This window comes from Xyrauchen texanus, chromosome 2, assembly GCF_025860055.1.
Source record: "Xyrauchen texanus isolate HMW12.3.18 chromosome 2, RBS_HiC_50CHRs, whole genome shotgun sequence".
NCBI lineage: Eukaryota > Metazoa > Chordata > Actinopteri > Cypriniformes > Catostomidae > Xyrauchen > Xyrauchen texanus.
Genome location: NC_068277.1, coordinates 20174813 through 20192886, shown reverse-complemented (window position 1 = coordinate 20192886; position 18074 = coordinate 20174813). Strand labels below are relative to the sequence as shown.

General features: G+C 39.5%; 1 protein-coding gene across 1 annotated transcript in view; it reads right to left on the bottom strand.

The window, feature by feature from the left end:
• Window positions 1–18074, bottom strand: part of dnah2 (dynein, axonemal, heavy chain 2) — a 259741-nt gene that overhangs the window by 182510 nt on the left and 59157 nt on the right. Inside the window, exons 9-13 of the mRNA XM_052139940.1 lie at window positions 13651–13738; window positions 12654–12856; window positions 5303–5432; window positions 4427–4609; window positions 277–491 (exon numbers count right to left, since the gene is read on the bottom strand). Of these exons, the coding sequence (XP_051995900.1) occupies window positions 277–491; window positions 4427–4609; window positions 5303–5432; window positions 12654–12856; window positions 13651–13738 (819 nt within the window). The remainder of the gene's footprint in view (window positions 1–276; window positions 492–4426; window positions 4610–5302; window positions 5433–12653; window positions 12857–13650; window positions 13739–18074) is intronic.

Sequence of the window (18074 nt, the reverse complement as noted above, 5' to 3'; positions counted from 1 at the left end):
CTGTCATAAGGCTTCAGAAGACTTGGCATATATTGCACGAGTCGTACTATTTTTATGCAGTTGATATTGGGCTTTTTTGCCATTTATGGTGCTCAACAGCCCAAGTCCCCACTATGAAAAAGAGCACTCTGGAAATTCTGCAATATATCCTCATGAGGATGAGTAAATGTTGGGAAATTTCTAATTTATGTAAACTAACCTTTAGCATCTTTGACTGTATGTCATTGTATGCAAGCATGGAGGTTCAGGCCTGTGTGTGTGTTTGAGATCACATACTTGTTGAAGTTGATGTCCAGCAGGCCTGTTTTCTCCTTACAGTGAATCATGAGTGGCTGGTCAAGACTAGTGAGACACTCTTTCTTCAGACTCTGACTCCAGTCTGTGAATATTCGCCTCACCTTCTCATCTAGACTCAGAACCAACTGAGCGTATGCCACATGCACTTCGTCTCTACTGTTGACTTGAGGGAGGAAGTGAGCTTGCCGGAGAACCTACACAGCACACATGCAAACGTGGTTGTACAGCATTTCTATAATCTGATTGGACAAGTGATGTTCCAAGAGTTGTATAACACTCAGGGCAAATTCACTAAACAGTTGCGCCAAATTCTGTGTGTGGTGTTTCACTAACCACCCACTATTTAGTTTAAGCAGAGGAAATCAGTGCTGAAACAGCTCTGTGTTTTGAGTATTTACTGTAAATTAAGTAATTGTCATTCCTTTCCAAGTAATCACGCTGCCTACTATGTAAATTAGGGTATTACCGCCCGAGGAAAGCAGGCAATAAATTAAGATTATTTAAAAGAGATGTTTTTGTAAATTTTCTATCGATCACAGCAGCTGTAATTCATCAATAAATGATTGAAATGGAGAAGAGTGTCATAACCTGGCATATATCCAGATGCGTGGTGTAGTCGAGCATACTTTCTTCATGTTAAAGAGATGATTCAAGTGTCTGGATCACAGTGGTGGAGTGATGCTGTACAGTTCTGGCAGAGTGAGACAGACCGCAGTGGTCTGTTACATCCTTTGCAATATAATGCTCAGAACCAGTCCGCGAGAAAGGAACTGCACCATGCAAATTAGGTTCAGTACAGATTTTGTGGGTGTGTTTGTGCTGTTGCTTGATCTGCATAATAACTTTAGTTCTATCGTGAAGACACGCAGGCTTGAGTGAAGTTTGAGATGCCATTTATTTGATAGATGTAAAACGGGAGGTGATGTCTCTCTCTTTGGCGTAGGCCCCGTCCGGCAGTCCGAGGTAGATGTACCCGGAACCGTCATGTCCTGCCGGAGATAGGAGGCAGGGGCGAGGAGCCTACCCCCCTGTGGGACGGGGCTTAACTGGTGGTGGTGGAGAGGTGGAGGTTGCAGAGTTAGCACACCGAAACAGCAATGTGATAGATTATGAGCGGACTTATAAAGCATTGGCTTACGTGCGATTGGCTAGGAGTTACCCAGCTAATGATGTGATGATGTGCACCTGCTGGTCTTCCCGCTAGAACTACGCTCCACTTCCATTTACTCAGGCGATAAACCAGCGCAGACAGCACATGCAAATAACTTGTGCTTTTAAGGGGCGTAATACATTTTTAGTGAATTCTCCCTATATATTACATATCATGAGCATGTTATTAGGAACACTATGGTCCTAAAGGGCTGGTTTGAGTATCTGAGTTACCGTAGCCTTTCTGTCAGCTCAAACCAGTCTGGCAATTCTACGTTGACCTCTCTCATCAACAAAGTGTTTCCGTCCACAGAACTGTAACCCACTGGATATTTTTGTTTTTGGTACCATTCTGAGTAAATCCTAGAGACTGTTGTGGTTGAAATCCCAGGAGATCAAAAGTTACAGAAATACACAAACCAGACCGTCTGGTACCAAAAATCATGCCACGGTCGAAATCACTGAGATCACATTTTTCCACATTCTGATGGTTGACGTGAACATTAACTGAAGCTCCTGACACATATCTACATGATTGTATGCATTGCATTGCTGCCACACAATCGGCTAATTAGTTAATCGCATAAATAAGTAGGTGCACAGGTGTTTCTAATAAAGTGCTAATTGAGTGTACAGTTAATTATTATTTACATTATATTATATTGCATACGTTGTATATTGTAAGTATTCTGCCCTAAAATGTGAGTCCCAATTGACCTGATATTGTTCGAGAAATTGCATTCACCTAAAAGGATTTAATAATCATAGTAACAGATTCAACTGTGTCACAGTAACATCTGGGTGATAACAAACTTGACTTTAAATTATTATAGTATGGACACCGAGAACCATCTCAGATAAAGGGATACATGACCTTCGTTATCATTACGTTGGGTACAATTGGTATCACCACACCATTTGGGTGCTCACACCTGGAACAACATCGGGCAACCAGATTGTGAGATTGTTATTCTTTAATTATACAAAGAGCACAGTCTCAGTTACATGTTATTTTAAAAACTAGTTAAAAGGTTAGGTTTTAGAATGCTCGTGGTTCAGTCTGAATGTCTGTCACTGCTACACTGGAATAAAGACTTCAGCATCTTCATCTCAAGATCGCCATCTGAGGGGCCTGGGTAGCTCTGCGAGTATTGACGCAGACTACCACACCTGGAGCTGTGAATCCAGGGTGTGCTGAGTGACTCCAGCCAGGTCTCCTTAGCAACCAAATTGGCCCGGTTGCTAGGGAGGGTAGAGTCACATGGGGTAACCTCCCCGTGGTCGGTTCTCGCTCTCAATGGGGCACGTGCTAAGTTGTGTGTGGATCGCGGAGGGTAGCGTGAGTCTCCGCGGTGTCACGCACAGCGAGCCACGTGATAAGATGCACGGATTGACTGTCTCAGAAGCGGAAGCAACTGAGACTTTTCCTCCACCACCCTGATTGAGGTGAGTAACCGCGCCACCACGAGGACCTACTAAGTAGTGGGAATTGGGCATTCCAAACTGGGAGAAAAGGGGTTAAATAAAAAAAAGATTGACACCTGGCCCTGTGTGTGTGTTTTATTTTTCTTACAATATTATATATTAGTATAACAGCACTGGGATACTGCATGTTTGTATCACTTCACTTGTCTGTGTTCGTCAGCTGACAGCTATGTGTGGCTTGGTCATACACAATGGTTTATCCTGCTTTAGCTTCCTTAATGGAGCAAAAATAGATAAAATAATGGACCATATAGTGGTTAAAATTACCTTAATATTAACTTATTTAGCAATAACAAACTTATAATCGTGCTGATTACCTATGCCCGAATGGCAGAGATGCTGATATTTATAAGAAAAGCACACTTGTTCATGTGATATTTCTTAAGTATACAAACACGCACAGATGGGAACAGCTTAGAGAGAATGCAGACCCTTCTGTGAAACACACACCTCATACTTTACAAACAAACAGACATCTAGAGATCTGCCTACTCACAAACAAGGTCATAACCATTTAGAACACCACCAAAGCACAACAACGCTAAACACATTACGCACAAAAGCAAACAAAGACAAAACAATGCTCATGTTAGAAATAGTTAATATGCAGTAAATGTGTAAACTCATTCTATGATGCCCAATCAGGCCGTCGCACATGGCCGTCATTAAGCACTGGTTTCTGCCTTTGTTTTTCCGTAAGCTTTTCAGGATAGTAATTTGTGGGGAAATACAACACAATCATATCTGTGTCCAATTAAAGCTCATGCCTGCTCTTAATTGTGTTCTTTATGAAGGCAGAAAAATGAATTTAAACACAATGGAGAAGTGTTGTGCTCTGTAAGCAAACTGAGGAGAAAGACAGAGAGGGAAAATAAGAGAGAGGTAGAGAATAATAGACAAATAAAAAGAAAAACAGAGTGAAATGTAAAAGTTAAGAAATAAAGAGAGAGTGACTAAGTGGAGGAACGGCTGGCTTTAATAGTATTAGGGCCTGTGTGGCTGGATCCTGGCTGGGCTCCAGGGCCTCTGCTTTGGCCCCGTGATGGCCTCTGACACTCCACCCTGTTCTGATCTAGAGCTAGTCAGTCTAGGTAAGCTGCTCTGTAACACCTTCAACTAGATGGAGATGTTGGGCTGAAATTGAATTAATTTGTCCATAAAGCCCAATAGAGTTCACCTACACAGGGTATGGGCTGAATAGTGAGCTTTTTGTGGTCTCTAAATACACATCCAGATGGAGCTTCTTTCATGAACTTGTGCTGCTCTGACCTAATATGGTAAACCTTGTTGTGCCCTTTTTGACTCTAGATCTTTGAATTGACTAAAGTCTCTTTGATGCTAGAGTTTCGTTTGCTTGTTAGCTGCTTCCAAACTTGAGTGAGTTTATTTTCATACAGTATATATATTTTAAATGTAGTATAATTTTTATATGTTTAATAAACATGTCTTTATCTGTCTGTTTATGTCTTTATAACACATACACACAGAATCTCACCTCCATGGGTCTCTCTATCCGTGTGCGGAGGGCGCGTGCCCAGTGGGCTTGTCCTGCATATTGGGGCATTTGAGCAGGACTCAAAGAAGACATCCTGGCCAACATCTCATTGACCACAACCAGCTCAGCACTAAACAAAGTATATATATCCACTGTCTTTTTGTCAATGGTCCGCTTGATGGCCTGAGAGAGGAAAAGAGAGACAGAATGAGACAAAGACACACTATGTGATTGGAGTAGCCACATTCAAAGCATTGTAAAAGTGCAGATATACACACTTGTGACCTCTCTTCAATGGAATTCTATTTTATTGTGCCTATTTAATATTCTTCACTAATGTCTTGCTAAATGTTATATATTTGATTTTTGTTTAGTGTGTGTGCCAGTGACTATTTTTGTTATCTTTGTTGATGTTTTTGCAATATTCTACATAAACATTGTACAGCACATGCTAATAAAGCACTTGGTAAATTAAAACCGCAAAGCTGAGTGATGGAAAGAAAGAGAATAAGAAGAGAAAAGAGTGGGGAAACAGGAAAGTGAAGGGAAAAGTCAGGTGAGCTGAAGGTGATTAACAAGGTAAACTGATCCTAATATTATACTGTGGAGTCCACTAAGACACAGGTGACACAGGTGTGAGAGCAGAGGACTGAATGATGTATGTGTGTGTGAGGTCCTGACATCTGCGGCTGAACTCTTGAATGAATGAAAGAGAACAGGAAGTGACATCAGAAGTCTGTGTGTGGTCTGTCCATCTGGAGTCTTTTGTATTCACTGTGTTCTGAGATAGGAGTGCTGGTCTGGCAGTGTGTAAGGTTTTAGAAGAGGAGACAAAGTGAGTGTGAATTGAAGGTCGTGTGTGTGTGTGGGAAAGACCTCTCTTGCAGACAGGTGTTGAAACACGTCGAGCAGCTGTACTCCTTCCTCTACACTGTTCACAGTCTCAAAGGCCGAAGTGATCAAATTCTGTATCATCACCTCCAGATCTTTGACTTCAGCACAAAATCTACATATACACACAGAGATAAACAGAAGGTGTAAAACAACAAAGAAATGGGCAGAGCTATTCAGCATGTTCCAAACACAAACCAGTGGCCTCTATTCAAAGCCTAAAACAAACACACACACACACACACATTCATAAATGGAGGCCTGTATTGATTTGGGTGCTGTCAACATGCTGAGGCACAATAAAAAAACACCTGCCCCAGACACAAGCACAGCTGTTTGTCTTGGCAACAATATCCCAACCCCATGACCTCCCTCTGCCCCAATCCATCACAGCCATCAGACACAAATATACACATTCACTCACACACTGCTCTTTTTCCCAAGGTCCGGCAGTGCCTGGGGCAGGGGTACTGGGGATAGTCTTTAGAGGGTGATGGCAGTCCGGGTTCACACACACACACACACACACACACACACCTCTGTCCAGTAGAATATCATGATGGTATTCAGATAAGCAGCCAAACTGCCCGCTGTCACACACTGTTGTGGATGACAATAGTGGCATGCAAACCTCACACACATATACAGAGGGACACTGATCCTCTCCCTGCTACACATTTGGCAGAATATTTATCAAAAAAATCCATATGATCCAAATATGTGGGTCGGTATATGCATATTTATGAAGCTATGCTAATATGAGATGCATGGAAATCCCCATCAGGCCAGCAGGCCAATAAACAGTCGAGATTGACAAACATATATAAATATACATTAGGACAAGAAGGACTGACTGACTGATAGACAGGCCATCAGAAATCTTACTCCATGCGTCACAACGTGACAAAACTTGATTGCTCCCATTATAGTCAATGGAGAAGTCTACTATGCAAATACCTTTCATTATTTTTGATGTACTACACAGCTACTCCTTCCACTTTAATTTGAATAAATTATATCTGTAGCATTAAAGTTGGCTTGTGAAGTTTCTGATTTCTGACCTACTGTGTTAAAACATCTTTTGCTTTTCAACTTATGTATGTCGGTATGCATTTGTAGCAATACTACATTTATGTGTAAAATGATATCGCTATTCTAAGATAACCCATGCCATGTCATACCAAGTGACCAATGTAGCATCTGGACCAATCACACACATTTATTCATCATTTAATGAATAAGCCAACAGAAGTCTCAAGATTGTAACAAGCAAAGGTCTAACCAAGCAGAGATGTCTGCTCCCCCACTGATCATTATCAAGCCTTAACACTGTCTTTACAAGGTCCAGCATCTAGTGGACATCAGTGACATTCCAAGCGGGGGAGGTTAGCTGCATGCCAGAGCAATCGTTCCCCCAAAAGAAATTAACTCAAAGCCCAGAACAACAGACTTTTCTTTATTAATGTATAGACAAACTGTCAATAAATTCACATGTATATCCCCAGGACATTGTGTATAGGATCATTACTTTTTTTTTTACATTGTTTTTTTGTACTGTATACTGTTTAATGCATGACTTACTACAGGACTACCAGCTAATGTAAAATGATTTAGTATCATGTTTCCTACCAAATGAATCCTTGTGTGACATCCTGCACAACGGTATATAAATATATAATTCTGACAGCATGCATTGTATGTTTTCTATATTAATCAGAGCACAAAGGGGCTTAAACTAGCCCCAAATATGCAAATGAGTCAGCTTCCAAACAAAGAAACATTTCCCGCTTGGAAATTGCACCTTTCGAGAGGAGGGACCTCCAGCAGAACTTAAAAGACACGTCCCGCCTCTTACTCACTCTCTTTCCCCTGACTCTCTTCTGCTGTTCGTGTGGGACCGGGACCACCCGGTCCAACCCTGAGGTTGCAGTCCGGCAGGCATCAATACATCAATGAACACCACAGTTCATCATCATTTCTTCATTCAATATGGAAGAAATGTATGGCAACTTCAACGCCATCGAATGTTCACGGAAAGTCCTAAAGAGACTCTTCCGGGGCAACTAACCGCACATGCGCAACCTGCCGACGCCATATTGTCAACACAGTACAGCTAAGCTAACAGCATAACACAGCACCGTTAACCTAACCAGTTAGCAAATTTTCATTGAAACCCCTAAACGCTACATCTTAATTCAAATACACTACAAATACGCTGTCTAGACCTCAAGCTGTAAGCTTGAGGCTAGACAGCACAAATTATATTATATTACGATTTTTTCAATCGTGTTAATTGCCTATTTTTGTATTTATTGTGATTAATCACAGATTTTGAATATGCTGAAATTTGACACCATATATACAGCCGTGGCCAAATATATTGGCAGTGATATACATTTTGTGTTTCGCAAAGTTTTCTGCTTCAGTTGTTGTGGTGTTGATTCACATTGTTTCTAGATTATTGTGCAGAGTGATCAGATGCATTTTAAATAATTGCAAAAAGCTTAATTGGCCAAAAACAATTAACTTTATCACAAAAACCCAAATTTCACAGTTTTTTTTGGCCCGTCACAAAATGACCAGCTAACATAATTTCACTACTCTGTGAATGAGTACTAGTCAGGTGAAATAAATATCATTCTGATTGGATTATAAGAGCAGACTGATTGCTATAAGGAGGGAAGAAGTGCTTCCAATCATTGTGTTCTTGTTAGCAATGGTTACCTCTATAGAAAGACGTGCAGCCATCATCGCTTTGCATCAAAATTGTCTCACATGCAAGGAAATTGCTGCAAAGAATATTGCACCTGAAAGAACCATTTACCGGATCATCAAGAACTTCAAGGAGAGAGGTTCAATTGCAGTGAAGAAGGCTTCAGGACATCCAAGAGTGTCCAGCAAGCTCCAGAACTGTCTCCTCCTGAGGAGTCAGCTACGGAATTGTGTCACCACCAGTGCAGAGTTTGCTCAATATTGGCAGCAGGTTGGTGTGAGTGCATCTGCACGCACAGTGAGGCGAAGACTTTTGGACAATGGCCTAATGTCAAGAAGGGAAGCAAAGAAGCCACTTCTCTCCAAGAAAAACATCAAGGACAGACTGAAATTCTGCAGGAAGTACAAGGTTTGGAGAGCAGAAGTTCTTTTCTGATGAAGCCCCCTTCAGACTGTTTGGGACATCTGGAATATCGATAGTCCAGAGAAGAAAAGGTGAACGCTACCATGAGTCCTGTGTCTTGCCAACAGTGAAGCATCCTGAGACCATCCATGCGTGGGGTTGCTTTTCATCCAAGGGAGTGGGTTCTCTCACAATTCTGCCCAAAAACACTGCCATGAATAAAGAATGCAAGGCAAGAGTGATAATGAAGTGGCTCAGTGATCATTACATTGAAATTTGGATCCGTGGCAAGGCAACTCCCGGGATCTTAATCCCATAGAGAACCTGTGGTCAATCCTCAAAAGGCGATGAGCACTAATAAGGCAAGAATGGATCGCCATCAGTCAGGATTTGGACCAGAAGCTGATATCCAGCATGAACAAGAACAAGTGTCAACACTGTAAATATTGACTCTTTGCAAATATTGAATGTTTTTGCCAATAAAAGCTTTTAAAACTTATGAAATGCATATAATTGTTTTCCAGTATACCATAGAAACATGTGAAAAAATAATCTACAAATACTGAAGCAGCAAACTTTGCAAAACACAAAATTGATGTCACTGCCAATACTTTTGGCCACTGCTGTACTTATCTTCCTGTCAAAATGCATTTTTTTCATCTTAGGAAAGAAAACAAAACAATATGTAACAATATAATGCCTTATTAACATTATCCAAACATTGCACTAAAATATCACCAATTCAAGTAACACTAAACGTTTCCCAAAGTCTAATTGGGAGGTTGACTTATTGAAAGAATAGTCCTCACATAGGTTGAGTATTAATTCATATTCTCATTTATTATATATTTCTATATTCATAATTTTACATTTTAATTATTCTTCTCATTATTTATGCATTTGCAACTGCCATGTAAATTTATTTACTCCTGCTTTGTGAAAATACGCATATTTACAATTTAAAATGCAGCTTCTGTGCCACCTTTGCTGTGTAAAGATGGCTTTAGTCCCCATAGGTTTAGTATTCCAGTGGGCAATCTCTTAAACTCTCGTCCTCCACGATATGAATCTGCCGGTAGACTGTGACTATTCGCTTTGTTACAGCAGTTACATCTGAGCGTCAACGCCAGCGTCCAGTGCCGCTATGAACTCCACAGGAAAAGCGGAGTTATAGTTAAGACTTGCCGTGCTTCAGTGGTAATTAAAATGTGCTGAAAATACTTGATTTCTAACACATGTCCCATTTGGACTTGTTTTGTACACAAATAATAGCGCTAAGAGGTCTTTTCTCCATAATTTTATCACTGACAGGGAAGCACTGTTGTGGTGTGTAATGTCAGTGTAATGACTCCAGGCGGACACATTAAAAAGGTTCTGCCCTCCCAACAAGTGTTTATGCTGGTTTATGCTGTATTAATGATAAATGTGTTAATCGCGATTAAACTTTGTGTTAAACTTTTTTAATTATTCACATGGTTTAACGCATTAATTCCAACAGCTCTAATTATATTATACATTTAAAAGGTTAAGCGCATAATAATTTTTTTTAATCGCAATTTACCATTAATACTTCGTAAACGGAACCTTTGCGTTGCGTTTACACTGACGCTCACTCCCCAAACACACACAACAGTGAAAACAGGAAATTTCTTAAAGGTGATGTAAGCCATTATAAAGATATTTTCATGGAAAAATATGCAAAAAATTTTCCTACTCCTTGAGAGATATTACTGAAATAAGTGTTGTAAGATATCTCCACTGTCTCTTGACCACTCTAGACTCTGTAAACAGCAAACAAATATGTGTCTGAGGGCTACAGACAATGACACTTTCGACCTATTAACAATTTTGCATGTTCTCACAGTGTTGTAGTTGAAGTGTATTATTGAGACTTACAGCCATTTTTAAGCCATACTGTTCATAACAGTTGTCAGTTGAGGGTGCCATTTTGCTGCTGTTGTTTTTAACAACTGTTTCTGCACAATGTCGGTCTCAATAAAGCTAATTTGGTATCTTTGGAGTGCAGGGTTTTGGAAAGAGGGGCCGTGGCTAATCCAACGGCTCAGTCTCATGGAAGAAGAACGGCTAAAATCGCTTGCAGTACCTTTACCGCTATTTGTTTTACAAAACAAGCCTAGATGGAACTTCTGACAGAAATCAAGTATTTAAGCCTAAGTAAGGTGGATTTTTATTTACCACAGAAGCATGGCAAATCTTAAATATGACCAAAAGGCAGAATGAGACGTTTTTGCCTACAAGCAGTTTTCTTGTGTATTTCAAAGCAGTGCTTGACCCAGGCACTGACACCCTGATGCGAATCATGAACACGGCTTCACAATTGTAATAATGTGGACAGTCACAGTCTGACAACTGACTAAAATTGTGGATGAAGAGAGTTTAAGAAATGTAATTCCCATAGCAATAAATATGCAACATATGAGGGGACTAATTCTTTCACTTAGACAAACTAACACTTGGGTTTTGGGAAAAGTTTAATGTTACTTGGATTGGTGCTATTTTAGTGCAACTCTATCTTTATACTTTGGAAGGCATGGAAAAGTAGCAGCATATCCTATCACTGTTATTCTGACGATTGCCAATTTAATTTCCCAGTGAGTGTAGACAAGAATTGTTCATCTGAGAACGCCCTAAATTGCTTCAAAGATATTAAACATTGGCTGGCAAACAATTTCTTACAATTAAATGAAAGACTAACACCTGACTCTAACTGTAGTAAGATTGGGAAGAGCGGCATAAAAGGACCATGCCAGCACCATATTGAGGGAGAGAGGCAACTCCCTGTGAGCCTTACAGTGAAGCTGATGTGTTACTATGAAGCTGATGTGTTATGTGTTATATCTCTACAGTGGCTTCCTGTGAAATTTTTTAATTCCTATCTGGTCTCGCGCCCCAATATTTCATGACCTTCTACACCCTCACTCCACCACCAGAGTGCTCAGGTCTTCTGATAAACTTTTATTGAGGGTTCCTCGTTGCCGCTATAGATCTAAGTGTGATCATGCTTTTTCTATCAGGAAGATATGCAGACTTGAGTGAAATTTAAGATGACATTTATTTGATGAATATAAAACAGAAAAGTGATGGCTCTCTTTGGCGTAGGCCCGAAGTAGTTGTGATCGGAACCGTCATAACCTGCCGGATATAGGAGGCAGGGGCGAGGAGCCTACCCCCATGCAGGACGGGACTCAACTGGTGGTGGGGTGGTGGAGTTTGCTGTGTTAGAATGCTGAAACAGCAATGTGATAGATTGTGAGCAGACATATAAAGCAATGGCTTACATGTGATTGGCTGGGAATTACCCAGCTAATGGTGCGATGATGTACAGCTGCTAGTCTTCCCGCTAGAACTATGCTGTGCTTACATTTCTGTGATAGGTCCTAATCTATGGCAGCTTATATATATAGTCTTATATATTATAGTCTCTTTTACATGTGAGGTCAGCTTAATCATTAGCCATTTTTAAATCTTCTTTAAAAACATATTTTTATTCTGTAGCTTTTGAAAAGATCATTGAATATTTTGAAATGGATAAATACATGAATTAAAATTTTGTATTTATGTATTATGTATATATTTAACTTTAAATCAATCTGTTTGATCTGAAAAGAACTTTGGGTCAACTTGACTTGACAAATAAAGCATTATATTGTTACATATTGTTTTGTTTTCTTAAATGCATTTTGACAGGAAAGAAGTATATTTAGAGTCAAATTTCAGCAGTTTCAAAATCATATGATTAATCCCGATTAAAATATGAATCGGCTGACAGCACTAATTATATTATTGTGGCAGGGCAGAGGGTGGGGCCGGGTCGTGATTCTACACACCCGGTACCTTATCAGGCTAATCAAGCCTCCGAGAGGGATAAAGGCCGACTGTGGAGGATTGTGCGGGAGAGAGAGATCGTTTATGGACATGTCCGTCATGTGTGTTTGTTTCCATTGAATTAAGTTACAATTATATTATATTATATTATAAATAGTTACGTGGACAGTAAACTTTCTCAGGTGACATGCAGCTTCAGTTCCAGTCTAAACAGCCTCAAAATGACATTAGTCATGTCCGGTATAGACAGGTGTCTCTAAGAGCCATATGGGAAGATTGCAGATTATAAAAATCTAAGTCATCTACTGCACAGAACCCTCTCTCTCTCTCTCTCTCTCTCTCTCTCTCTCTGATCAATTCACAAACATACAGCACCTGCGGAAGTCATTATGCCAAGAGTTGTTTCTGATGCTTAGGATGTCCTTAACAGAGTGCAGGGCCTGCAGGATCTTGTCAAAAGTTGCTTCTATGTACAGCAGCCTCTGAGTGACCTCTGAACCCTGACGTCCTGCAAAGCATGGCAACGGCATCCGCTCCTCCTCTTCAGAACGAGCAAACTGCTGCTGGCACTCACACACCTGAAAAAGAGAGAGCAAGTGTGATCTGTGAACCACAAGACTTTTGACCATTGGAAAGTCTGGTCCAGTATGTAGCTTAATTCCACTGAGAACAAGATCTTTCCACAGGTAATAATAACTACAACTAATAACCACAGTTAATTTTGTTGTTATGTGCAGTTAGGTGCATTTTTGTATTTATTAATTTTTTTCATTTTATTAACCGCACCATAGTGAACTTTGCCAGCTGCCTAAAAACAACTTGGAGTTACCTTGGTGTTGGCAAATTCACAATCATGAGTCGGCATGTACTGAAGCCATTTAACCAGCACGGTTGAATACTGTTAAGAATGGTTAGCTAACCATGCCGAGAAATCCATGCGGGGAACAGTTCGCAACCGTGCTCAAGTGGAAATGCTACTAGAACCGTTCCTCCCGGTGCACAGAACGGTTCGGCCCAATGGTAGAAAAGAGGCTATATATAAACCCAAGAGTGAAAGATCATGCTTATAACAGCATGAAAACACTTGAGAGGAATGGGTAGGACCACACAGCAAAAAAGTGTTGAAAAAGTGCTGAATTAATATAAAAATAACACGTACTATAAAATAAAGATCTTATAAAAGACAGGAGTCCTAGGAAATATGAAACAAATTAAAACAATAAAGAGACAGAGAGATGTGAACTATTGAGAAACCTCAGAGGATATTCTCTAGATGTGGCATGCGAATGTTGGGTGTAAACATTTCTGAGTGTGTTGATAAAGTTCAGTTTGTGAGTGTGTTTGTGTACATCATTTTGCAACTTTTACTTACCTCTATAAGATCTTTAAATCTCTGGACAAAGGCATCCACCAGTGCAAATATGCTGGTCTGGTCAAGTGACCAGCCATGGGAAGAATATCTAATCAGAGAGAGAAAGAAGATAACGGTTAAGTTCACACATCTTCCTTTCCATCAGTTTTATTCCTAAAAAGTAGGACTGTAAAAAGAAGAGAGAAAAATAGAAAAGTCTGCTATGTCACTCAGGGCAAAATGCAAAGGATCGGGCCAGTACTTCAGATTTTTACTGGCCCTGGCAAAATTTTCACTGGCCCCAACACAAAAATGACAAATAGCTGTTTTTACCATCATTGCTTTAAAAATATGTTCGAAGATAAATATTTTTTACATTTCTTATATTTTTAATACAATGTCCCTCAGGGGCCTGGGTAGCTCAGCGAATAAAGACGCTGACTACCACCCCTGGAGTCACAAGTTCGAATCCAGGGCGTGCTGAATGGCTCCAGTCAGGTCTCCTAAGCAACCAAATTGGCCCAGTTGCTAGGGAGGGTAGAGTCACATGGGGTAACCTCCTTGTGGTCACTATAATGTGGTTCACGCTCAGTGGTGCGTGTGGTGAGTTGTGTGTGGATGGCGAAGAGAATAGATTGAAGCCTCCATACATGCTATGTCTCTGTGGTAACGTGCTCAACAAGCCACGTGATAAGATGCATGGATTGATGGTCTCAGACACGAGAATTGTACTCCGCCACCCAGATTGAGGTGAGACACTATGCCACCATGACAACGTTGAGCACATTGAGAATTGGGCATTCCAAATTGGGGAGAAAAAGGGGTGAGAAAAAATTAAAACACAATGTCCCCCAAAACTGAATCACATTTATAATTTACAAGATATGATTTATGCCTTATGTAATCCCATATATGTGCTATACAGATATCAATTCATAAATACATCAAATTAACCTCAGCCTTCCTGCCATTTACACATGTGCTTTTAAGCCAAGAGTTCTGTGGAGGAGATGATGGGTTTTCGGTCACCCGTATAGTCATGCTGTCATGCAACTTTTGCCCATGTGTAGTGTTTTCACAAGAAGGATCAAAGATACATTCACTGAGTTAAAGATTTAATTATTGGCTGAGAGAACAGACTTGCTACTAAATCGGTTGTAATGTGTAATATACAGTAGGTATATATTAGGCCTAATCTGTGAATTAACAATGTGTATATAACATGAAATCAGACAACCCAAACAAGACCAACACTAACTGATATACGAAGAACAAAAACAAAAATACCTGTATGGTCCAGAAATGAGACATGTAACAGGTGTTTTATGAGGATGAAATGAAGTAGACTTTTTCAAATATTCATCTTCACCCTGCAGCTGAACAGCTCTGATAATAATAGTCTAATAGTCATAGTGATCTTGCTTCTTTTCATATCAAACAGCATTATAATGTTGAATTAATGTTTACGTTTTGAAACATTACCTAATTAAATATATACTTACATTTTGGACATTGAGCAGCTTGTGATTTCCAGACACATGTATAACTGGGATTTAGCCAAGTTTATTACGTCTCATTCGGTGCTTCATCTCTAAAGGCGAATTAATGAGAGAAAATGTGTTTGTTTTTTTTTACAGTGGGAATAAAACTAGCACTCTGTCCCTTTACAAGAGCACAGGCATTTTAAACAGTCTATGCTGACGGAGAGAGATGATGATGAGACATATGCACGGAGAGATGTGGATTTTCAGTCATATAGAAATAAACTGTTGATTTCTTGTGTTCCAATGTGTGGATTACTAATTTTCACCAAAACTAAAAATGTGGGGATTTCGCGCACTGTGAACACGGAATGTGCACAAGATGTTAAATCCCACTATGAGTTTATTTTGTAGAATAACAAACCTTCAGGACAGTTTTATTGATGAATCTACATGCTCTTTGTGTGTCTTCTGCCTGTTGTCTTTTGCTGTGTAATTCTGTCTCACAACATTTGTATAGAAACACCAGACTTGAGTAATCTGATGGCAAAGTTGTCGCGGGGGTTCTCGTAGGTGTGTATGGACTGTTTGAGTTTGGAGGGATGGAAACCAGTTGGCACTGTTGTGTGCAGGGTTAATGAGAACGTTTTTCATTTTCTGTTTGTTTTATTCTGGGGGATGTTCGGGTTTTGACTGTTGCACTAATGTTGGAATGTAGTCTTTATAATCTTGTTTTTAACACACAATCTATTTTTTCTTACATGTCAAAATGTCAAATGTTAATATGAGTGGATTGAATCTCTCCACATGCAATGTGAATGGGTTGGGGCACCCCATAAAAAGAAGGAAGGTTATTTCTCTTCTTAAGTGTGAGAAAAATGATATAGTGTTTCTTTCTCCACAGGAAGCTGAAAATTTGGTGAGGATATGGGGTGAGCATGCTTTCTTTAGTGTTGGCTCGAGTAAGAGCAGGGGAGAATTACGCTGATAAGTAAACCTCTACAATTAAAATGTCTCAAACAGATTAAAGATAAATTAGGAAGAGTCATTATTGTTCTAGCTGATATTCAGGGGCAAAGTCTTATTTTGGCTAAATTTGATGCACCTAACGTTGATGATCGGGGCTTTTTTATAGGCTTAGAAGGAAAGTTGCAAGCCCCTTGTACCCCTCATGATATAATTTTGTGAGTAGACTTTTGATGGATTCTGTTGTTGACCTTAATGAAGCAAAAGTGTGCAAGCCCCCTAGAGCAACATTGATGCTTAAAAGAATGTGTAAAAATATTGGTCTTACAGATATTTGATATTTGAAAAAAAGATAATTTTTTTTCATCAGTCCATAAGATTTACTCTAGAACAGATTTTTTTATATATCTAAGTCCCTCATTCCATCTATTGTTGATTGCTCATTTGGAAACATTTTAGTCTCAGATCACACCCTGGCATGTTTAGAGGTGTTGCCACATATGATGAAAAGGAAATCATACAGCTGGCACTTTAATGTATCCCTTTTGCAAAGTCCTAAATTACAACAAAGGAATGGAGGCTGAAATCAATGTCTATATGGAGACCTACTAGTCCTCAGTATCCTCTGTGGGCATGGCTTGGGAGGCACTTAAGGCGGTTCTTAGGGGCCGAATCATACAGTATGCCGCATTCACCAAAAAATCCAAAGCACGAGAACTCCTGGAATTGTAAGGGAATATTAAAAGAGCCAAGGCAGAGCTGAAACACAGAATGTCGTCTAATGGCCTCTCAGAATTGACATGATTTAAATACAGATGGATCTTCACAAGCAGAGGGAAGGCCAAGGAAACAGGATTTCTTGTTGCACAGGTCAGAATTTTATTCTCCTGCTTTCACTTATTTGTACAGCGTAGGTACTTTCCGTTGCTTTGCACTCAGGCAATAATTCACATTCAGTATAAATATAAATGACTTCGGAAACACTCATTAGCTCTTTAACACTCTGCAGAACCCACGTCAATGCTGTCCACTCGTTCTCTCTCTCTCTTTCTGGCGGTGGCATGGCCATTTATATACCGCTCTCCCCATGCTCACTGGAATTAGAGACAAGTGTTAGACATAATTTAGCTCATGTGTAAGCGACCTTACCACTTTCGCTCTCTCTCCAGATGGGTGCTCAACCACGCCCCCGCTGCCAAAAGATATAATACTATTTTGTCACAAAAGTTGGAGTTTTGGCTATTCAGGAGTTTTGAATGAGGGGACATAGCAAGGAAGCTTTTGGCTAGATATATAAAACAGATAGTCTTTTTCTACCATTCCCTCAGTGAATTCTGCTGGTGGTAAAATATTTTCCTCAGCCACTGATTTTAATAATGTTTTTAAAGAATTCTATCTTAATTTTTATAGTTCCACATCTTCGTCCACTGAAGAGGATATCTTGATTCTGATATAACCTTGGAGGAGCTTGGTAAGGTAATTAAAGCCTTGCCTACAGCAGGGTTCTACAACACCTTTTCTAAAGTCAAATTCAAGCACTATTCAAGAATTTTCAAGGTGTATTTTCAAGCTTTTCCAGCATCTTACAGCGGTGGTAAATTACATATTTACATGCATATATATACTTCTTTGTCTCATTAAATCAGAATTTTGAATTCTGATTTAGATTTTTTACAGTTGTCTGCAACAATCATGCCAACCCTTGCCTGTACCAACTGCATATATCAGTAGAGTCAGTTATTTTTGTATTAATTCAGTTTTCATCATCATTTATTTAATATTATTTATTGCTTCAAATTTTATATTATTATTTTTTTTTAAATATACTTTATGTAAAAATTAATTAATAATTAAATAATAAGTTAAACACAAGTTAATATAATATAAAGTATTCTTTCATTACAGCCATGCTACACAAAGTGTATTCATCTTAACTGTAAAGTTTAGATGTAATTTTGCGGTTGTCAAGCTGGTGTCCTTCACGAGTCTGTCTCCTTT